We start from the raw sequence: 23,629 nt of genomic DNA, 5'->3' as shown, positions 1-23,629 counted from the left end.
CACTCCCCTCAGGCAGGAGGCCGCTCCCCTCAGGCAGGAGGCCCCTCCCCTCAGGCAGGAGCCACTCCCCTCAGGCAGGAGGCCACTCCCCTCAGGCAGGAGGCCACTCCCCTCAGGCAGGAGCCACTCCCCTCAGGCAGGAGGCCACGGTCCATCTGGACCAGAACCTTTCACTATAAGAACAGTTTCTTTCCATCTGTTGTTGGACTTAAGAACACGTCACCTTTGAAACACCTTAATAACACGCTAATAACACCTTATCAACACCTTAATAACACCTTGATATCACCTGTCTCTAATATACGTTGCATTGTTCACTTTCTGCACCATTACTTATCTTCTGTGAATGTGTTTTTATTTTATTCGTAGATTCTTAATCTTCTGCCGTACTTGACGTTCTTCATTGTTCTAGACATGTTCCACATGTTTGTGTCACTTTCATCTGGAAAAAGAATGATTCTCTTTTTGCAGATGGGTTAGTGCGCCCTATGCAGGACACAAAGGGTTAGAGCGCCCTCTGCAGGACACAAAGGTTAGCGCGCCCTCTGCAGGACACAAAGGTTAGCGCGCCCTCTGCAGGACAAAGAGGTTAGCGCGCCCTCTGCAGGACACAAAGGGCTAGCGCGCCCTCTGCAGGACACAAAGGGTTAGAGCGCCCTCTGCAGGACACAAAGGGTTAGAGCGCCCTCTGCAGGACACAAAGGTTAGCGCGCCCTCTGCAGGACACAAAGGGCTAGCGCGCCCTCTGCAGGACACAAAGGTTAGCGCGCCCTCTGCAGGACACAAAGGTTAACGCGCCCTCTGCAGGACACAAAGGGTTAGAGCGCCCTCTGCAGGACACAAAGGTTAGCGCGCCCTCTGCAGGACACAAAGGGCTAGCGCGCCCTCTGCAGGACACAATGGTTAGCGCGCCCTCTGTAGGACACAAAAGGTTAGAGCGCCCTCTGCAGGACACAAAGGGTTAGAGAGCCCTCTGCAGGACACAAAGGTTAGCGCGCCCTCTGCAGGACACAAAGGTTAGCGCGCCCTCTGCAGGACACAAAGGTTAGCGCGCCCTCTGCAGGACACAAAGGTTAGCGCGCCCTCTGCAGGACACAAAGGTTAGCGCGCCCTCTGCAGGACAAAGAGGTTAGCGCGCCCTCTGCAGGACACAAAGGGCTAGCGCGCCCTCTGCAGGACACAAAGGGTTAGAGCGCCCTCTGCAGGACACAAAGGTTAGCGCGCCCTCTGCAGGACACAAAGGTTAGCGCGCCCTCTGCAGGACACAAAGGTTAGCGCGCCCTCTGCAGGACACAAAGGTTAGCGCGCCCTCTGCAGGACAAAGAGGTTAGCGCGCCCTCTGCAGGACACAAAGGGCTAGCGCGCCCTCTGCAGGACACAAAGGGTTAGAGCGCCCTCTGCAGGACACAAAGGTTAGCGCGCCCTCTGCAGGACACAAAGGTTAGCGCGCCCTCTGCAGGACACAAAGGTTAGCGCGCCCTCTGCAGGACACAAAGGTTAGCGCGCCCTCTGCAGGACACAAAGGGCTAGCGCGCCCTCTGCAGGACACAATGGTTAGTGCGCCCTCTGCAGGACACAAAAGGTTAGAGCGCCCTCTGCAGGACACAAAGGGTTAGAGAGCCCTCTGCAGGACACAAAGGTTAGCGCGCCCTCTGCAGGACACAAAGGTTAGCGCGCCCTCTGCAGGACACAAAGGTTAGCGCGCCCTCTGCAGGACACAAAGGTTAGCGCGCCCTCTGCAGGACACAAAGGTTAGCGTTAGCGTGTGTTGTCGTTACCTGTAAAATGGCGACCTCGTTACGCAGCTGTGACTCTTGTTTGGTCGGAAATCTCATTTTGTCGATGATTTTTATGGCCACGTCCCGACCAGACTTCCTGTGCTTTCCTTTCAAAGTAAAACACACCAGACTCACATTAGAGTGGGCTCCTTCAGAATGTGTGTGAAATGTGTTTAAAGCAGCTCCCATGAGTTTACAACGTCAGGGTCTTTTTTGTAATACGAGATTAAACCTGCTGCCCTCCCGTCACACACACGTCATTGTTGATGAAATACCTCCGTAGACGATGCCAAACTGTCCAGAGCCCAAGACCTCGTCAGGGAAGATCTGGTACACGGAGTTTATGTCCTGATGTGGGAAAAACCATCGTGGGTTTAGTGGGTGTAATGCCTCATTCGTCCAGTAGAGCTCCACTGTAGATTCAGTTGTTTTCACCCGGGCACCGCACGGCTGCTAAGCACCCACTACAGGAGCCCACCAGGAGCCCACCAGGAGCCCACCAAGAGCCCACCAGGAGCCCACCAGGAGCCCACCAAGAGCCCACTACAGGAGCCCACCAGGAGCCCACCAGGAGCCCACCAAGAGCCCACCAGGAGCCCACCAAGAGCCCACCAGGAGCCCACCAGGAGCCCACCAAGAGCCCACCAAGAGCCCACCAGGAGCCCACCAGGAGCCCACCAAGAGCCCACTACAGGAGCCCACCAGGAGCCCACCAGGAGCCCACCAAGAGCCCACCAGGAGCCCACCAAGAGCCCACCAGGAGCCCACCAGGAGCCCACCAAGAGCCCACTACAGGAGCCCACCAGGAGCCCACCAGGAGCCCACCAAGAGCCCACCAGGAGCCCACCAGGAGCCCACCAAGAGCCCACTACAGGAGCCCACCAGGAGCCCACCAGGAGCCCACCAGGAGCCCACCAAGAGCCCACCAGGAGCCCACCAAGAGCCCACCAGGAGCCCACCAGGAGCCCACCAGGAGCCCACCAGGGGCCCAGGACAAGGGGAGGAGCCCACCGGCTCAGAGGACAAGAGGTGACATAGTGAGACTAAAGAGAGCCACATAGTGAGACTAAAGAGCCACATAGTGAGACTAAAGAGAGCCACATAGTGAGACTAAAGAGCCACATAGTGAGACTAAAGAGTCACATAGTGAGACTAAAGAGCCACATAGTGAAACTAAAGAGAGCCACATAGTGAGACTAAAGAGCCACATAGTGAGACTAAAGAGCCACATAGTGAGACTAAAGAGAGCCACATAGTGAGACTAAAGAGCCACATAGTGAGACTAAAGAGAGCCACATAGTGAGACTAAAGAGAGCCACATAGTGAGACTAAAGAGCCACATAGTGAGACTAAAGAGCCACATAGTGAGACTAAAGAGCCACATAGTGAGACTAAAGAGAGCCACATAGTGAGACTAAAGAGCCACATAGTGAGACTAAAGAGCCACATAGTGAGACTAAAGAGCCACATAGTGAGACTAAAGAGCCACATAGTGAGACTAAAGAGAGCCACATAGTGAGACTAAAGAGCCACATAGTGAGACTAAAGAGCCACATAGTGAGACTAAAGAGCCACATAGTGAGATTAAAGAGCCACATAGTGAGACTAAAGAGAGCCACATAGTGAGACTAAAGAGAGCCACATAGTGAGACTAAAGAGCCACATAGTGAGACTAAAGAGCCACATAGTGAGACTAAAGAGTCACATAGTGAGACTAAAGAGCCACATAGTGAGACTAAAGAGCCACATAGTGAGACTAAAGAGCCACATAGTGAGATTAAAGAGCCACATAGTGAGATTAAAGAGCCACATAGTGAGACTAAAGAGCCACATAGTGAGACTAAAGAGCCACATAGTGAAACTAAAGAGAGCCACATAGTGAGACTAAAGAGCCACATAGTGAGACTAAAGAGTCACATAGTGAGACTAAAGAGAGCCACATAGTGAGACTAAAGAGAGCCACATAGTGAGATTAAAGAGCCACATAGTGAGACTAAAGAGAGCCACATAGTGAGACTAAAGAGAGCCACATAGTGAGACTAAAGAGTCACATAGTGAGACTAAAGAGCCACATAGTGAGATTAAAGAGCCACATAGTGAGACTAAAGAGAGCCACATAGTGAGACTAAAGAGTCACATAGTGAGACTAAAGAGCCACATAGTGAGACTAAAGAGCCACATAGTGAGACTAAAGAGCCACATAGTGAGACTAAAGAGCCACATAGTGAGACTAAAGAGCCACATAGTGAGACTAAAGAGCCACATAGTGAGACTAAAGAGCCACATAGTGAAACTAAAGAGAGCCACATAGTGAGACTAAAGAGCCACATAGTGAGACTAAAGAGCCACATAGTGAGACTAAAGAGAGCCACATAGTGAGACTAAAGAGCCACATAGTGAGACTAAAGAGAGCCACATAGTGAGACTAAAGAGCCACAGAGTGAGACTAAAGAGCCACATAGTGAAACTAAAGAGCCACATAGTGAGATTAAAGAGCCACATAGTGAGACTAAAGAGCCACATAGTGAGACTAAAGAGAGCCACATAGTGAGACTAAAGAGCCACATAGTGAGACTAAAGAGCCACATAGTGAGACTAAAGAGCCACATAGTGAGACTAAAGAGCCACATAGTGAGACTAAAGAGCCACTGCACCAGAGACTTTCTCACACGTCAGACACTGGAGTTCAGGACCACAGAGCGTCGTGCAGTTTCATCTTAAAGACACAAAGCACTGGATCAAAGACAGAGAGAAGAATATTCTGAACAGGACAAAAGATGAAGAAGACGAGTTCAAAAGAACTTTCATCTTTAAAGACAAACCGAGGCTTAAGGTTCAGTTTAGCCGTAAAAACAGCATATATATGTAATATATATGTTATATATAAGTAATACACATGTTATATATATGTAATACACATGTCAAATATATGTATTATACATGTTATATAGATGTAATATACATGTTATATATGTAATATAGATGTTATATATATATATATATATGTATATATAATATACATGTTATATGAATATACATGTTATATTTATGTAATACACATGTTATATATGTAATACACATGTTATATACATGTAATACACATGTTATATGTAATATACATGTTATATATGTAATAAACACGTTGTATATATGTAATATACAAGTTATAGGCAAGGCAAGGCAAGTTTATTTGTAGAGCACATTTCACACACAAGGCAATTCAAAGTGCTTCACAGCAGGAAAAATGCATTCAAATCACAAAGAAATTACAGAAATACAATCAAATTAACTAAATTAAAAATTATCAATCCAACTGATTTTCTAAACTAATAAAATCACAAACAAAAGAGAAGAGTGCAAAGAAAAAATCCCTTCAGTCATATGCGCAGCTAAACAAAACAGTTTTTATCTTAGATTTGAACATTGTCAGAGTAGAACCTGTCTCACATCTTCAGGAAGGCAGGAGGCCGGTCCATGTTTAGTCCTGACTCTGGCACCAGCAGGAGGCCGGTCCATGTTTAGTCCTGACTCTGGCACCAGCAGGAGGCCGGTCCATGTTTAGTCCTGACTCTGGCACCAGCAGGAGGCCGGTCCATGTTTAGTCCTGACTCTGGCACCAGCAGGAGGCCGGCCCATGTTTAGTCCTGACTCTGGGCACCAGCAGGAGGCCGGTCCCTGAGGTCCTCAGAGTCCGAGATGGTTCATATGGCACTAACATATCCAAGATGTACTTTGGTGCTAGGCCATGGAGAGACTTGTACACAAGCAGAGCTGCTTTAAAGTCTCTTCTCTGAGCCACAGGGGGCAGTGCAGAGACCTGAGAACAGGACTAATGTGATCATACTTCCTGGTTCTAGTCAGGACCCGAGCAGCAGCGTTCTGGATGCACTGCAGCTGTTTTACAACTCGTTTGGAGAGACCAGTGAGCAGGCCGTTACAGTAGTCTAATCTACTGGAGACAAACGCATGGATAAGTCTCTCTAAATCTGGTTTTGACACTATATTTTTGATTTTGGCAATGTTTTTTAGATGGTAAAAAGCTGCTGATGTTATTGATTTGACGTGGCTATTAAAGTTCAAGTCTGAGTCCATTATTACCCCCAGATTTCTAATTTGGTTTGTAGGTTTTAGAGCGAGACTCTGGAGGTGACCGCTAACACTTTCTCTTTGTTTCTGTGGGCCAAAAACGATTATTTCAGTCTTGTCTGAGTTCAGCTGGAGAAAGTTGTTTTGCATCCACAAACTGATCTGTTGGATGCAGTGACAGAGTGAATCTACTGGTCCATAGTCACCTGCCGATAGTGAAACATAGATCTGACTCGTCTGCATAATTGTGATAGGACACATTTTCACTGCGTATCAACTGACCTAACGGCAGCATGTAGAGGTTGAACAGAAGGGGACCCAGGACTGACCCTTGGGGCACATCCTCCCACAGAGACATGAAGACCAGGCCTTAAAGTGGCTCCATTTAGCACAGCAAGTTTCAGACTAGTTTCAGTGAGACTGGGCTTTATCTTTTCACAGGGAATATGAATCACATTTCTCAGATTGGGCCTGACTCGCATTTTGTTTTTCCATCTGTGTGATGATGTGACTACAGAAATAGCACTAGGGGGGGCTCTTTTTACATAGGGCCCCGGGTTGGTTTGATTTTTAATGTGACAATAAGTCCCGGCAACGCTGAGACCCAGTGCATCCTAGCTATGGGAGATACCAGGTAAAAGGCGAGGTTGGATGGGTGGTGGGGCTTTTGTAGCCAAGGAGAGTTTGGGACCAGGTGAGAGGCGAGGGGGGATGGGTGGTGGGGCTTTTGTTGGTGTAGTCGGCATAGCCCTTGCTATATTGGGCGTGAGTGGAGCCATCTTAATGCCTGATTTGATCAGACTTTCAAAATGGCTGGGAAGGCCCATGGGTGAGAGTGGAGATGAGAAGGAGAATGATGAATCTATATATATGTAATATACATGTTATATATGTAATACACATGTTATATATGTAAAAAAACATGTTATGTATGGAATACACATGTTATATATGTAATACACATGTAATATATATGTAATACATCAGCTCTGGTCATTCAGATGATCAGGTACTCATCAGTGATGAGGATGTACATGGCCCATTACAGGGCTGATGGAGGAACAAAGAAGATCAGCTTCAGGTGAAACTTGAAACAGTGCAAACAAATAGATCAACAAGACAGGCCATTATCAGGAGGCTCCGCCCACAGATGTCCAGATGAAAAGAACTGAATCTTTTTCCACATTTGTAAGTTTAATGTTTCAAACGTCATTTCTTTACAAAAGGATCAAACTGAAATAATGAGACTCACCACATTCTCCTGAATCTGACAGTTGGACACGGAGATGCTGATGGACACTTCAGCTGTGAAGAGGAGCAGAGGGTCAGAGGGTCAGAGGTCACGGGGTCAGAGGATTCAGACTGTACATAGAACGAACAGAGGGTCAAAGGGTCAGAGGTCACGGGGTCAGAGGATCCAGACTGTACATAGAACGAACAGAGGGTTAGAGGTCACGGGGTCAGAGGATCCAGACTGTACATAGAATGAACAGAGGGTCAAAGGGTCAGAGGTCACGGGGTCAGAGGATTCAGACTGTACATAGAACGAACAGAGGGTCAAAGGGTCAGAGGTCACGGGGTCAGAGGATTCAGACTGTACATGGAACGAACAGAGGGTCAGAGGTCAGGGGGTCAGAGGTCAGAGGACTCTCACTGTGCTGGTGGTTGCTGTGGGACACTCCTGTGGACACGGCGGGCATCAGAGCGTGTTGAATGGCCATCTCCCACATCCGAGCCACGTCCTGACCGACTCCACTGACCTGCAACGGACCAGAAGCTGACACGCCTTCATTTAGCTTTGAACTTTGACCTGACACAACAGAAGACTCCAATCTGCTTCTGAAGATGTTTCCTTCTCCCATCGAATCCTCCCACAGAGACATGAAGACCAGGCCTTAAAGTGGCTCCTCCCACAGACACATTAAGACCAGGCCTTAAAGTGGCTCCTCCCACAGAGACATAAAGACCAGGCTCCTCCTACACAAACTGTCCCAGAGGGTTGGGATCTTCTCTGGGCGTGGTCTACGGGAGGACCATGATCTTCTCTGGGCGTGGTCTACGGGAGGATCATGATCTTCTCTGGGCGTGGTCTATGGGAGGACCATGATCTTCTCTGGGCGTGGTCTACGGGAGGATCATGATCTTCTCTGGGCGTGGTCTACAGGAGGACCATGATCTTCTCTGGGCGTGGTGTACAGCAGGACAATTATCTTCTCTGGGCGTGGTCTACAGGAGGACCATGATCTTCGGCGTGGTCTACAGGAGGATCATTATCTTCTCTGGGCGTGGTCTACAGGAGGACCATGATCTTCTCTGGGCGTGGTCTACGGGAGGATCATGATCTTCTCTGGGCGTGGTCTACAGGAGGACCATGATCTTCTCAGAGTCGTCCTTCTGCGTTTGCTTCCATTTTTAACAACCTTAAAGCTTTATATTGAGAGATAAGATAAAACTTCTTCTTTACCATCGTAACAAAGCCTGTTTTACCCTTGGAGCTGGAAAACATCTGCTATGGGCCACGTTCATACCTCTGTTAGATTATGAATAAATATATGTTCCAAGTCTGTGACATTTTGGCAAATCTTTGGACTTAAACTGCCTTATTAAAGCGTGAAAAAAGAAGACGAGGAAAGACTGGAGATGTTTGAGATGTTTGAGATGTTTGAGATGTTTGAGATGTTTGAGGAGTTTGAGGAGTTTGAGATGTTTGAGGAGTTTGAGGAGTTTGAGGAGTTTGAGATGTTTGAGGAGTTTGAGATGTTTGAGGAGTTTGAGATGTTTGACCTCTCCATCTCTGAGGTGGAGCTCCGGGTTCTCAGGGTTCTCAGGGTTTTCAGGGTTCTCAGGGTTCTCAGGGTTCTCACCAGGAGGCTGCTCCCGCTCACGCCGCTCTCGGCCCGGGACAGGTTCTCTCCCACGTAGTAAACCAGAGCCGTGGTGGAGATCTCGAAACAGTGAGGGTTTGATCCATCAGGAAGCAGCGAGAAGTTCTGAGCCAGCTCCAGTGTCAGGACCTCGGACAGAGGGATCTCCTGCAGGAGCAACCACAGACAAATGCTGAAGAAGACAGAGGAACCTCCTGCAGGACCAGAGGAACCTCCTGCAGGAGCAACCACAGACACATGCTGAAGAAGACAGAGGAACCTCCTGCAGGACCAGAGGAACCTCCTGCAGGAGCAACCACAGACACATGCTGAAGAAGACAGAGGAATCTCCTGCAGGACCAGAGGAACCTCCTGCAGGAGCAACCACAGACACATGCTGAAGAAGACAGAGGAACCTCCTGCAGGACCAGAGGAACCTCCTGCAGGAGAAACCACAGACACATGCTGAAGAAGACAAAGGAACCTCCTGCAGGACCAGAGGAACCTCCTGCAGGAGAAACCACAGACACATGCTGAAGAAGACAAAGGAACCTCCTGCAGGACCAGAGGAACCTCCTGCAGGAGAAACCACAGACACATGCTGAAGAAGACAGAGGAACCTCCTGCAGGACCAGAGGAACCTCCTGCAGGAACGACCACAGACACATGCTGAAGAAGACAGAGGAACCTCCTGCAGGACCAGAGGAACCTCCTGCAGGAACGACCACAGACACATGCTGAAGAAGACAGAGGAACCTCCTGCAGGACCAGAGGAACCTCCTGCAGGAGAAACCACAGACACATGCTGAAGAAGACAGAGGAACCTCCTGCAGGACCAGAGGAACCTCCTGCAGGAACGACCACAGACACATGCTGAAGAAGACAGAGGAACCTCCTGCAGGACCAGAGGAACCTCCTGCAGGAGCAACCACAGACACATGCTGAAGAAGACAGAGGAACCTCCTGCAGGACCAGAGGAACCTCCTGCAGGAGCAACCACAGACACATGCTGAAGAAGACAGAGCAACCTCCTGCAGGACCAGAGGAACCTCCTGCAGGAGCAACCACAGACACATGCTGAAGAAGACAAAGGAACCTCCTGCAGGACCAGAGGAACCTCCTGCAGGAGAAACCACAGACACATGCTGAAGAAGACAGAGGAACCTCCTGCAGGACCAGAGGAACCTCCTGCAGGAACGACCACAGACACAAGCTGAAGAAGACAGAGGAAACTCCTGCAGGAGCAACCACAGACACAAGCTGAAGAAGACAGAGGAACCTCCTGCAGGACCAGAGGAACCTCCTGCAGGAGCAACCAGAGACACATGCTGAAGAAGACAGAGGAACCTCCTGCAGGACCAGAGGAACCTCCTGCAGGAACAACCACAGACACAAGCTGAAGAAGACAGAGGAACCTCCTGCAGGAGCAACCACAGACACATGCTGAAGAAGACAGAGGAACCTCCTGCAGGAGCAACCACAGACACATGCTGAAGAAGACAGAGGAACCTCCTGCAGGACCAGAGGAACCTCCTGCAGGAAAAACCACAGACGAGTTATGGTGATGATGAAGACAGAGGAACCTCCTGCAGGAAGAACCAGAGACGAGTTATGGTTATGATGAAGACAGAGGAACCTCCTGCAGGAAGAACCACGGACGGGTTATGATTATGATGAAGACAGAGGAACCTCCTGCAGGAAGAACCACAGACGAGTTATGGTGATGATGAAGACACAGGAACCTCCTGCAGGAAGAACCACAGACGAGTTATGGTTATGATGAAGACACAGGAACCTCCTGCTGGAAGAACCACAGACGAGTTATGGTTATGATGAAGACAGAGGAACCTCCTTCAGGAAGAACCACAGACGAGTTATGGTGATGATGAAGACAGAGGAACCTCCTGTAGGAAGAACCACAGACGAGTTATGATTATGATGAAGACAGAGGAACCTCCTTCAGGAAGAACCACAGACGAGTTATGGTGATGATGAAGACAGAGGAACCTCCTGTAGGAAGAACCACAGACGAGTTATGGTGATGATGAAGACAGAGGAACCTCCTGCAGGAAGAACCACAGACGAGTTATGGTGATGATGAAGACACAGGAACCTCCTGTAGGAAGAACCACAGACGAGTTATGGTGATGATGAAGACAGAGGAACCTCCTGCAGGAAGAACCACAGACGAGTTATGGTGATGATGAAGACACAGGAACCTCCTGCAGGAAGAACCACAGACGAGTTATGGTTATGATGAAGACACAGGAACCTCCTGCTGGAAGAACCACAGACGAGTTATGGTTATGATGAAGACAGAGGAACCTCATTCAGGAAGAACCACTGACGAGTTATGGTGATGATGAAGACAGAGGAACCTCCTGTAGGAAGAACCACAGACGAGTTATGATTATGATGAAGACAGAGGAACCTCCTTCAGGAAGAACCACAGACGAGTTATGGTGATGATGAAGACAGAGGAACCTCCTTCAGGAAGAACCACAGACGAGTTATGGTAATGATGACTGGACGAAACAGACTCTAAAACACATGGAAAGAGCTTCATAACAACGACACACCAAGTACCTTGTAGTATCTAAAGGTCCTTGTAGTATCTAAAGGTCCTTGTACTATCTAAAGTACCTTGTAGTATCTAAAGTACCTTGTAGTATCTAAAGGTCCTTGTACTATCTAAAGTACCTTGTAGTATCTAAAGTACCTTGTAGTATCTAAAGGTCCTTGTACTATCTAAAGTACCTTGTAGTATCTAAAGGACCTTGTAGTATCTAAAGGACCTTGTAGTATCCAAAGGACCTTGTAGTATCTAAAGTACCTCATAGTTTCTAAAGTACCTTGTAGTATCTAAAGTTCCTTGTAGTATCTAAGTACCTTGTTGTATCTAAAGGACCTTGTAGTATCTAAAGGACCTTGTAGTATCTTAAGGACCTTGTAGTATCCAAAGGAATTTGTAGTATCTAAAGTACCTCATAGTTTCTAAAGTACCTTGTAGTATCTAAAGTTCCTTGTAGTATCTAAGTACCTTGTTGTATCTAAAGGACCTTGTAGTATCTAAAGGACCTTGTAGTATCTTAAGGACCTTGTAGTATCTAAAGTACCTTGTAGTCTCTAAAGTACCTTGTAGTATCTTAAGGACCTTGTAGTATCTAAAGTACCTTGTAGTCTCTAAAGTACCTTGTAGTATCTAAAGGACCTTGTTGTATCTAAAGGACCTTGTAGTATCTAAAGTAGCTTGTAGTTTCTAAAGGACCTTGTAGTTTCTAAAGTACCTTGTAGTATCTAAAGTACCTTGTAGTTTCTAAAGGACCTTGTAGTTTCTAAAGTACCTTGTAGTATCTAAAGTACCTTGTAGTTTCTAAAGGACCTTGTAGTATCTAAAGTACCTTTTACTATCTAAAGGACCTTGTAGTATCTACAGGACCTTGTAGTATCTAAAGTACCTTTGTAGTATCTAAAGGACCTTGTAGTATCTAAAGTACCTTGTTGTATCTAAAGGACCTCGTAGTTTCTAAAGTACCTCGTAGTATCTAAAGTACCTTGTAGTATCTAAAGGACCTAGTAGTATCTAAAGTAACTTGTAGTATCTAAATTACCTTGTAGTATCTAAAGTACCTTGTAGTATCTAAAGGACCTTGTACTATCTAAAGGACCTTGTAGTATCTAAAGGTCATTGTACTATCTAAAGTACCTTGTAGTATCTAAAGGACCTTGTAGTATCTAAATTACCTTGTAGTATCTAAAGTACCTTGTAGTATCTAAAGGACCTTGTACTATCTAAAGGACCTTGTAGTATCTAAAGGTCATTGTAGTATCTAAAGTACCTTGTACTATCTAAAGGACCTTGTGGTATCTAAAGGTCCTTGTAGTATCTAAAGTACCTTGTAGTATCTAAAGGACCTTGTAGTATCTAAGTACCTTGTTGTATCTAAAGGACCTTGTAGTATCTAAAGGACCTTGTAGTATCTAAAGGTCCTTGTAGTATCTAAAGTACCTTGTAGTATCTAAAGTTCCTTGTAGTATCTAAGTACCTTGTTGTATCTAAAGGACCTTGTAGTATCTAAAGGACCTTGTAGTATCTTAAGGACCTTGTAGTATCTAAAGTACCTTGTAGTCTCTAAAGTACCTTGTAGTATCTTAAGGACCTTGTAGTATCTAAAGTACCTTGTAGTCTCTAAAGTACCTTGTAGTATCTAAAGGACCTTGTAGTTTCTAAAGGACCTTGTAGTTTCTAAAGTACCTTGTAGTATCTAAAGTACCTTGTAGTTTCTAAAGGACCTTGTAGTTTCTAAAGTACCTTGTAGTATCTAAAGTACCTTGTAGTTTCTAAAGGACCTTGTAGTATCTAAAGTACCTTTTACTATCTAAAGGACCTTGTAGTATCTAAAGGACCTTGTAGTATCTAAAGTACCTTTGTAGTATCTAAAGGACCTTGTAGTATCTAAAGTACCTTGTTGTATCTAAAGGACCTCGTAGTTTCTAAAGTACCTTGTAGTATCTAAAGTTCCTTGTAGTATCTAAGTACCTTGTTGTATCTAAAGGACCTTGTAGTATCTAAAGGACCTTGTAGTATCTTAAGGACCTTGTAGTATCCAAAGGAATTTGTAGTATCTAAAGTACCTCATAGTTTCTAAAGTACCTTGTAGTATCTAAAGTTCCTTGTAGTATCTAAGTACCTTGTTGTATCTAAAGGACCTTGTAGTATCTAAAGGACCTTGTAGTATCTTAAGGACCTTGTAGTATCTAAAGTACCTTGTAGTCTCTAAAGTACCTTGTAGTATCTTAAGGACCTTGTAGTATCTAAAGTACCTTGTAGTCTCTAAAGTACCTTGTAGTATCTAAAGGACCTTGTTGTATCTAAAGGACCTTGTAGTATCTAAAGTAGCTTGTAGTTTCTAAAGGACCTTGTAGTTTCTAAAGTACCTTGTAGTATCTAAAGTACCTTGTAGTTTCTAAAGGACCTTGTAGTTTCTAAAGTACCTTGTAGTATCTAAAGTACCTTGTAGTTTCTAAAGGACCTTGTAGTATCTAAAGTACCTTTTACTATCTAAAGGACCTTGTAGTATCTACAGGACCTTGTAGTATCTAAAGTACCTTTGTAGTATCTAAAGGACCTTGTAGTATCTAAAGTACCTTGTTGTATCTAAAGGACCTCGTAGTTTCTAAAGTACCTCGTAGTATCTAAAGTACCTTGTAGTATCTAAAGGACCTAGTAGTATCTAAAGTAACTTGTAGTATCTAAATTACCTTGTAGTATCTAAAGTACCTTGTAGTATCTAAAGGACCTTGTACTATCTAAAGGACCTTGTAGTATCTAAAGGTCATTGTAGTATCTAAAGTACCTTGTAGTATCTAAAGGACCTTGTAGTATCTAAATTACCTTGTAGTATCTAAAGTACCTTGTAGTATCTAAAGGACCTTGTACTATCTAAAGGACCTTGTAGTATCTAAAGGTCATTGTAGTATCTAAAGTACCTTGTACTATCTAAAGGACCTTGTGGTATCTAAAGGTCCTTGTAGTATCTAAAGTACCTTGTAGTATCTAAAGGACCTTGTAGTATCTAAGTACCTTGTTGTATCTAAAGGACCTTGTAGTATCTAAAGGACCTTGTAGTATCTAAAGGTCCTTGTAGTATCTAAAGTACCTTGTAGTATCTAAAGTTCCTTGTAGTATCTAAGTACCTTGTTGTATCTAAAGGACCTTGTAGTATCTAAAGGACCTTGTAGTATCTTAAGGACCTTGTAGTATCTAAAGTACCTTGTAGTCTCTAAAGTACCTTGTAGTATCTTAAGGACCTTGTAGTATCTAAAGTACCTTGTAGTCTCTAAAGTACCTTGTAGTATCTAAAGGACCTTGTAGTTTCTAAAGGACCTTGTAGTTTCTAAAGTACCTTGTAGTATCTAAAGTACCTTGTAGTTTCTAAAGGACCTTGTAGTTTCTAAAGTACCTTGTAGTATCTAAAGTACCTTGTAGTTTCTAAAGGACCTTGTAGTATCTAAAGTACCTTTTACTATCTAAAGGACCTTGTAGTATCTAAAGGACCTTGTAGTATCTAAAGTACCTTTGTAGTATCTAAAGGACCTTGTAGTATCTAAAGTACCTTGTTGTATCTAAAGGACCTCGTAGTTTCTAAAGTACCTCGTAGTATCTAAAGTACCTTGTAGTATCTAAAGGACCTAGTAGTATCTAAAGTAACTTGTAGTATCTAAATTACCTTGTAGTATCTAAAGTACCTTGTAGTATCTAAAGGACCTTGTACTATCTAAAGGACCTTGTAGTATCTAAAGGTCATTGTAGTATCTAAAGTACCTTGTAGTATCTAAAGGACCTTGTAGTATCTAAAGGACCTAGTAGTATCTAAAGTAACTTGTAGTATCTAAATTACCTTGTAGTATCTAAAGTACCTTGTAGTATCTAAAGGACCTTGTACTATCTAAAGGACCTTGTAGTATCTAAAGGTCATTGTAGTATCTAAAGTACCTTGTACTATCTAAAGGACCTTGTAGTATCTAAAGGTCCTTGTAGTATCTAAAGTACCTTGTAGTATCTAAAGGACCTTGTAGTATCTAAAGGACCTTGTAGTATCCAAAGGACCTTGTAGTATCTAAAGTACCTCATAGTTTCTAAAGTACCTTGTAGTATCTAAAGTTCCTTGTAGTATCTAAAGGACCTTGTAGTATCTAAAGGACCTTGTAGTATCTTAAGGACCTTGTAGTATCTAAAGTACCTTGTAGTCTCTAAAGTACCTTGTAGTATCTAAAGGACCTTGTGGTATCTAAAGTACCTTGTAGTATCTAAAGGACCTTGTAGTTTCTAAAGTACCTTGTAGTATCTAAAGTACCTTTTACTATCGAAAGGACCTTGTAGTATCTAAAGGTCATTGTAGTATCTAAAGTACCTTGTACTATCTAAAGGACCTTGTAGTATCTAAAGGACCTTGTAGTATCTAAAGTAACTTGTAGTATCTAAATTACCTTGTAGTATCCAAAGTACCTTGTAGTATCTAAAGGACCTTGTACTATCTAAAGGACCTTGTAGTATCTAAAGTACCTTGTACTATCTAAAGGACCTTGTAGTATCTAAAGGACCTTGTAGTATCTAAAGTACCTTTGTAATATCTAAAGGACCTTGTAGTATCTAAAGTACCTTGTTGTATCTAAAGGACCTTGTAGTTTCTAAAGTACCTCGTAGTATCTAAAGTACCTTGTAGTATCTAAAGGACCTAGTAGTATCTAAAGTAACTTGTAGTATCTAAATTACCTTGTAGTATCTAAAGTACCTTGTAGTATCTAAAGGACCTTGTAGTATCTAAAGGACCTTGTAGTATCTAAAGTACCTTGTAGTATCTAAAGGACCTTGTAGTATCTAAAGTACCTTGTAGTATCTAAAGTACCTTGTAGTATCTAAAGTACCTTGTAGTATTTGCTGCTGGTGTCGTTCTGGAACAGAGTGATGCATTTAGTGTCCAGGCGCCAGTAATGTCTCTTCCTCTGAAACACGGAACAAAGAAGAAGTGTTAACTTTGTCTCACCCAAAGTGTCTCACCCAAAGTGTCCCACCCAAAGTGTCTCACCCAAAGTGTCTCTAAGTGTCTCACCCAAAGTGTCTCTAAGTGTCTCACCCAAAGTGTCTCGCCCAAAGTGTTTCACCCGAAGTGTCTCGCCCAAAGTGTCTCGCCCAAAGTGTCCCGCCCAAAGTGTCTCACCCAAAGTGTCTCACCCAAAGTGTCTCGCACAAAGTGTCTTGCCCAAAGTGTCTCACCCAAAGTGTCTCGCACAAAGTGTCTTGCCCAAAGTGTCTCACCCAAAGTGTCTCACCCAAAGTGTCCCACCCAAAGTGTCTCACCCAAAGTGTCTAAGTGTCTCACCCAAAGTGTCTCCCCCAAAGTGTCCCACCCAAAGTGTCTAAGTGTCTCACCCAAAGTGTTTCACCCAAAGTGTCTCGCCCAAAGTGTCTCGCCCAAAGTGTCCCGCCCAAAGTGTCCCACCCAAAGTGTCTCACCCAAAGTGTCTCTAAGTGTCTCACCCAAAGTGTCTCGCCCAAAGTGTCTAAGTGTCTCACCCAAAGTGTTTCAACCAGTGTTCTGGTGGCGTTCTGGTGGTGTTCTGGTGGTGTTCTGGTGGTGTTTTGGTGGTGTTTTGGTGGTGTTCGGGTGGTGTTTTGGTGGCGTTCTGGTGGTGTTCTGGTGGCGTTCTGGTGGTGTTCTGGTGGTGTTCTGGTGGTGTTTTGGTGGTGTTTTGGTGGTGTTTTGGTGGTGTTCGGGTGGTGTTCTGGTGGCGTTCTGGTGGCGTTCTGGTGGTGTTCTGGTGGTGTTCTGGTGGTGTTTTGGTGGTGTTCTGGTGGTGTTCTGGTGGTGTTTTGGTGGTGTTCTGGTGGTGTTCTGGTGGTGTTTTGGTGGTGTTCTGGTGGTGTTTTGGTGGTGTTTTGGTGGTGTTCGGGTGGTGTTTTGGTGGCGTTCTGGTGGTGTTCTGGTGGTGTTTTGGTGGTGTTTTGGTGGTGTTCTGGTGGCGTTCTGGTGGTGTTCTGGTGGTGTTTTGGTGGTGTTCTGGTGGTGTTTTGGTGGTGTTCTGGTGGTGTTTTGGTGGTGTTTTAGTGGTGTTCTGGTGGTGTTCTGGTGGTGTTCTGGTGGTGTTCTGGTGGTGTTTTGGTGGTGTTTTGGTGGTGTTCGGGTGGTGTTTTGGTGGCGTTCTGGTGGTGTTCTGGTGGTGTTTTGGTGGTGTTTTGATGGTGTTCGGGTGGTGTTTTGGTGGCGTTCTGGTGGTGTTCTGGTGGTGTTTTGGTGGTGTTTTGGTGGTGTTCGGGTGGTGTTTTGGTGGCGTTCTGGTGGTGTTTTGGTGGTGTTCTGGTGGTGTTTTGGTGGTGTTTTAGTGGTGTTCTGGTGGTGTTCTGGTGGTGTTCTGGTGGTGTTCTGGTGGTGTTTTGGTGGTGTTTTGGTGGTGTTCGGGTGGTGTTTTGGTGGCGTTCTGGTGGTGTTCTGGTGGTGTTTTGGTGGTGTTTTGGTGGTGTTCGGGTGGTGTTTTGGTGGCGTTCTGGTGGTGTTCTGGTGGTGTTTTGGTGGTGTTTTGGTGGTGTTCGGGTGGTGTTTTGGTGGCGTTCTGGTGGTGTTCTGGTGGTGTTTTGGTGGTGTTTTGGTGGTGTTCTGGTGGTGTTCTGGTGGTGTTTTGGTGGTGTTCTGGTGGTGTTCTGGTGGTGTTCTGGTGTCTAAACTACAGTAGTGACATTACCAGCGTGTCTTTGCTGGTGAAGTGCACCATCCAGCCCTCCTTCATCACGTTGCTGCTCTTCCTCTTGGTGTGTTTGACCGACTGGACGACCCTCATCAGGGGGATGTTGTTACTCGTCGTGGGGCTGAAAACAACACAAACAAATAAACAAGTGGGTGTGATTCGTCCAGGAGTGTTCCTCATCTGGACACAGACTGAGAGTGACCCTTGGATGACCCTTGACCTCTTTGCTGAAGGACACAACAATAACACAGTGCTGTGGCCTGATAGTCCGTGATGTCACTGGTTGAGTCCTGGTCAGTACCTGATGGCTCGGTTGGACTCATCCAGATCAGCATCGTCGATCGCTCCGGTCTCCAGCAGGAGCGCGCCTTCTGATGACATCACTTCCTCCATGTCGTCCAAAAGGCTGGCTCTCCTGCCGCCTTCGTGGTCGTCTGACTCCGCCCCCGGGCTCAGGAGCTCTGAAACGGTTCGAGAACTGTCAACATAGTCACGTTTCCACCGGTCCTGACCTCGGTCACTTCAGGTCATCTCAGGGTCTGGCTCCACATCGTCTGCGACGAGAGCAACTGACGTCACCAAGTCATGTTTTTAAGAAATGTAACCTAAATCATACCGGAAATATACTTTGTATCAATCTGAGGCCAATTTGTTTGTGTGTGTGAGGGGCGTGGCTAAAGCTAGTGTGTGTGAAGGCGTGGCTAAAGCTAGTGTGTGTGAGGGGCGTGGCTAAAGCTAGTGAGTGTGAGGGGCGTGGCTAAAGCTAGTGTGTGTGAGGGGCGTGGCTAAAGCTAGTGTGTGTGAAGGCGTGGCTAAAGCTAGTGTGTGTGAGGGGCGTGGCTAAAGCTAGTGTGTGTGAGGGGCGTGGCTAAAGCTAGTGTGTGTGAAGGCGTGGCTAAAGCTAGTGTGTGTGAGGGGCGTGGCTAAAGCTAGTGTGTGTGTGAGGGGCGTGGCTAAAGCTAGTGTGTGTGAAGGCGTGGCTAAAGCTAGTGTGTGTGAGGGGCGTGGCTAAAGCTAGTGTGTGTGAGGGGCGTGGCTAAAGCTATTGTGTGTGAAGGCGTGGCTAAAGATAGTGTGTGTGAGGGGCGTGGCTAAAGCTAGTGTGTGTGAGGGGCGTGGCTAAAGCTAGTGTGTGTGAGGGGCGTGGCTAAAGCTAGTGTGTGTGAGGGGTGTGGCTAAAGCTATTGTGTGTGAGGGGCGTGGCTAAAGCTAGTGTATGTGAGGGGCGTGGCTAAAGCTAGCGTATGTGAGGGGCGTGGCTAAAGCTAGCGTGAACAGGAACAGCTTTTGCCTTGTTTATTTCACTTCTCTGCAAAAGCCTCGAGCCAAAGCAGCTCAGACTACGAGGGTCCGTGTTGACCTCGTTGTCAGTGGAGACACTTTTGGACCCTGCTGACCATGCTGACCCTGCTGGCCCTGCTGACCCTGCTGATACACCCCTAAAGTCCCATGGTCAAGTTGAAAGTGTGAGCCGGGGTCATGGTCAGGACTCACCTCCGTTCCTGGACACTTCCCCCAGACAGTTGTTGGGCACTTTGGCAGCGCAGCGTTTGTGACAGTTGTATCTGCAATCTGAGGAAACAGAGAACAGATGAACTCTCACCTCTGCACTGGACCTCAGATGAACTCTCACCTCTGCACTGGACCTCAGATGAACTCTCACCTCTGCACTGGACCTCAGATGAACTCTCACCTCTGCACTGGATCTCAGATGAACCCTCACCTCTGCACTGGACCTCAGATGAACTCTCACCTCTGCACTGGACCTCAGATGAACTCTCACCTCTGCACTGGATCTCAGATGAACCCTCACCTCTGCACTGGACCTCAGATGAACTCTCACCTTTGCACTGGACCTCAGATGAACTCTCAGATGAACTCTCACCTCTGCACTAAACCTCAGATGAACTCTCAGATGAACTCTCACTTCTGCACTGGACCTCAGATGAACTCTCACCTCTGCACTGGATCTCAGATGAACCCTCACCTCTGCACTGGACCTCAGATGACCTCTCACCTCTGCACTGGACCTCAGATGAACTCTCAGATGAACTCTCACCTCTGCACTGGACCTCAAATGACCTCTCACCTCTGCACTGGACCTCAGATGACCTCTAACCTCTGCACTGGACATCAGATGGACTCTCAGATGAACTCTCACCTCTGCACTGGACCTCAGATGACCTCTCACCTCTGCACTGGACCTCAGATGAACTTTCAGATGAACTCTCACCTCTGCACTGGACCTCAGATGACCTCTCACCTCATCACTGGACCTCAGATGAACTCTCAGATGAACTCTCACCTCTGCACTGGACCTCAGATGACCTCTCACCTCTGCACTGGACCTCAGATGAACTCTCAGATGAACTCTCACCTCTGCACTGGACCTCAGATGACCTCTCACCTCTGCACTGGACCTCAGATGACCTCTAACCTCTGCACTGGACATCAGATGGACTCTCAGATGAACTCTCACCTCTGCACTGGACCTCAGATGACCTCTCACCTCTGCACTGGACCTCAGAGGAACTTTCAGATGAACTGTCAGATGACCTCTCACCTCTGCACTGGACCTCAGATGACCTCTCACCTCTGCACTGGACCTCAGATGAACTCTCAGATGACCTCTCACCTCTGCACTGGACCTCAGATGACCTCTCACCTCATCACTGGACCTCAGATGAACTCTCGGATGACCTCTCACCTCTGCACTGGAGCTCAGATGAACTCTCAGATGACCTCTCACCTCTGCACTGGACCTCAGATGAACTCTCACCTCTGCACTGGACCTCAGATGAACTCTCACCCCTGCACTAAACCTCAGATGAACTCTCAGATGACCTCTCACCTCTGCACTGGACCTCAGATGAACTCTCACCTCTGCACTGGACCTCAGATGACCTCTCACCTCTGCACTGGACCTCAGATGAACTCTCACCCCTGCACTAAACCTCAGATGAACTCTCAGATGACCTCTCACCTCTGCACTGGACCTCAGATGAACTCTCAGATGAACTCTCACCTCTGCACTGGACCTCAGATGACCTCTCACCTCTGCACTGGACCTCAGATGAACTCTCAGATGACCTCTCACCTCTGCACTGGACCTCAGATGACCTCTCACCTCATCACTGGACCTCAGATGAACTCTCGGATGACCTCTCACCTCTGCACTGGAGCTCAGATGAACTCTCAGATGACCTCTCACCTCTGCACTGGACCTCAGATGAACCCTCACCTCTGCACTGGACCTCAGATGACCTCTCACCTCTGCACTGGACCTCAGATGAACTCTCACCCCTGCACTAAACCTCAGATGAACTCTCAGATGACCTCTCACCTCTGCACTGGACCTCAGATGAACTCTCAGATGAACTCTCACCTCTGCACTGGACCTCAGATGACCTCTCACCTCTGCATTGGACCTCAGATGAACTCTCAGATGACCTCTCACCTCTGCACTGGACCTCAGATGACCTCTCACCTCATCACTGGACCTCAGATGAACTCTCGGATGACCTCTCACCTCTGCACTGGAGCTCAGATGACCTCTCACCTCATCACTGGACCTCAGATGAACTCTCGGATGACCTCTCACCTCTGCACTGGAGCTCAGATGAACTCTCAGATGACCTCTCACCTCTGCACTGGACCTCAGATGAACTCTCACTTCTGCACTGGACCTCAGATGAACTCTCACCTTTGCACTGGAGGCCCTGCCTGAAGAGGCCCTTGAGCAGCTTCTTGCAGAACTGGCAGACAGTCGGTCGGGTGTACGAGTGGATCAGGAACGTGTGCGGGACTTTGATCCGGTGCAGCATTTTGTCCAGTTCGATCGGACGACCAATGTACGATTGACAACTGGCCCTGCGCTCACGAGCGGGCAGGAAGTCCATCTGAGACTTCTGAGGGTCAGAGAGGGCAGCAAGGGTCAGAACAGGAGGAGAGAAGGTCAGAACAGAAGGAGAGAAGGTCAGAACAGGAGGAGAGAGGGTCAGAACAGGAGGAGAGAGGGTCAGAACAGGAGGAGAGAGGGTCAGAACAGGAGGAGAGAGGGTCAGAACAGGAGGAGAGAGGGTCAGAACAGGAGGAGAGAGGGTCAGAACAGGAGGAGAGAGGGTCAGAACAGGAGGAGAGAGGGTCAGAACAGGAGGAGAGAGGGTCAGAACAGGAGGAGAGAGGGTCAGAACAGGAGGAGAGAGGGTCAGAACAGGAGGAGAGAGGGTCAGAACAGGAGGAGAGAGGGTCAGAACAGGAGGAGAGAGGGTCAGAACAGGAGGAGAGAGGGTCAGAACAGGAGGAGAGAGGGTCAGAACAGGAGGAGAGAGGGTCAGAACAGGAGGAGAGAGGGTCAGAACAGGAGGAGAGAGGGTCAGAACTTACGGTGCGCCATAGGGGTCAGTACTCGGTCCAGTTCTGTTTACTCTTTATATGCTGCCGTTAGGTAACTTTAGCAGAAAGCATGGCTGGGACATTTGTCTAAGGACACGGGACGCTGGGACATTTGTCTAAGGACACGGGACGCTGGGACATTTGTCTAAGGACACGGGACTCTGGGACATTTGTCTAAGGACACGGGACTCTGGGACAAGTCCCTATGGACATTGTTTAATCTGTTTTTCACTGTCGCCCTCCGAGGAAACTGCTGTTGTGATTTGGGGCGTTACAAAGATAAATTGACTTGACTTGAATATCTGAACTCCCTGGATAAAAAGCCTGATCGGTCAGATGTGTCCAAAGGTCAGATATGTCCAAAGGTCAGATGTGTCCAAAGGTCAGATGTGTCCAAAGGTCAGACACTCACCTCCATGTTGGGGCTGACCGGAGACTGCAGGAGAAACAAACACAGTTAAACCGACTTGAACGCTCCAGAACACCTCAGACTGAGCGTGTGGGACGGACCAGCAGCGCGTCGTCGCTGTAGAGCGGCGGAGAAGGTTCTGCCGACAGAGGGCGGTTCCCCAGGTTCCCGAGTCCTCCCAGGCCCAGGCCGCCGCCCAGACCGATGCCCAGGCTGCCGCCCAGGCCGCTGCCCAGGCCGCCGCTCAGGCCGCCGCTCAGGCCGCTGCCCAGACTCACGTTTGAGCCGCGCCGCCTCCGAACGCCGCTGCAGTTATTCGGGATCTTAAAGGCACAGCGTTTGTGGTAATTCAGCCCACAACCTGCAGGACAAGAACCAAGACAAGAACCAAGTCAGAACCAAGTCAGAACCAGAACAAGAACCAGGTCAGAACCAGGACAAGAACCAGGACAAGAACCAGGACGAGAACCAGGACAAGAACCAGGACGAGAACCAGGTCAGAACCAGGTCAGAACCAGGACGAGAACCAGGACAAGAACCAGGACGAGAACCAGGTCAGAACCAGGACAAGAACCAGGACGAGAACCAGGTCAGAACCAGGTCAGAACCAGGACGAGAACCAGGACGAGAACCAGGTCAGAACCAGGTCAGAACCAGGTCAGAACCAGGACGAGAACCAGGTCAGAACCAGGTCAGAACCAGGTCAGAACCAGGTCAGAACCAGGACAAGAACCAGGACGAGAACCAGGTCAGAACCAGGTCAGAACCAGGTCAGAACCAGGACAAGAACCAGGACGAGAACCAGGTCAGAACCAGGTCAGAACCAGGTCAGAACCAGGACTAAAGCCGCTCTA

At 47.3% G+C, this 23,629-nt stretch overlaps 1 protein-coding gene across 1 annotated transcript in view; it reads right to left on the bottom strand.

Moving 5' to 3' along the window:
- Nucleotides 1-23,629, bottom strand: part of prkd1 (protein kinase D1) — a 57,401-nt gene that overhangs the window by 15,958 nt on the left and 17,814 nt on the right. Inside the window, exons 5-16 of the mRNA XM_072459909.1 lie at nt 22,877-23,136; nt 22,779-22,802; nt 21,675-21,879; nt 19,466-19,543; nt 18,273-18,432; nt 17,969-18,092; nt 16,157-16,234; nt 8,729-8,896; nt 7,519-7,624; nt 7,117-7,169; nt 2,054-2,126; nt 1,779-1,885 (exon numbers count right to left, since the gene is read on the bottom strand). Coding sequence (XP_072316010.1) covers nt 1,779-1,885; nt 2,054-2,126; nt 7,117-7,169; nt 7,519-7,624; nt 8,729-8,896; nt 16,157-16,234; nt 17,969-18,092; nt 18,273-18,432; nt 19,466-19,543; nt 21,675-21,879; nt 22,779-22,802; nt 22,877-23,136 — 1,436 coding nt within the window. The remainder of the gene's footprint in view (nt 1-1,778; nt 1,886-2,053; nt 2,127-7,116; nt 7,170-7,518; nt 7,625-8,728; nt 8,897-16,156; nt 16,235-17,968; nt 18,093-18,272; nt 18,433-19,465; nt 19,544-21,674; nt 21,880-22,778; nt 22,803-22,876; nt 23,137-23,629) is intronic.

Source organism: Eucyclogobius newberryi, unplaced genomic scaffold (genome assembly GCF_026437365.1).
Source record: "Eucyclogobius newberryi isolate DKJ021-1_F unplaced genomic scaffold, fEucNew1.0.hap1 SCAF_297, whole genome shotgun sequence".
NCBI classification, from domain to species: domain Eukaryota; kingdom Metazoa; phylum Chordata; class Actinopteri; order Gobiiformes; family Gobiidae; genus Eucyclogobius; species Eucyclogobius newberryi.
Note: the sequence above shows the minus strand (reverse complement) of the source record. Positions and strands in the feature narration are given on the sequence as shown.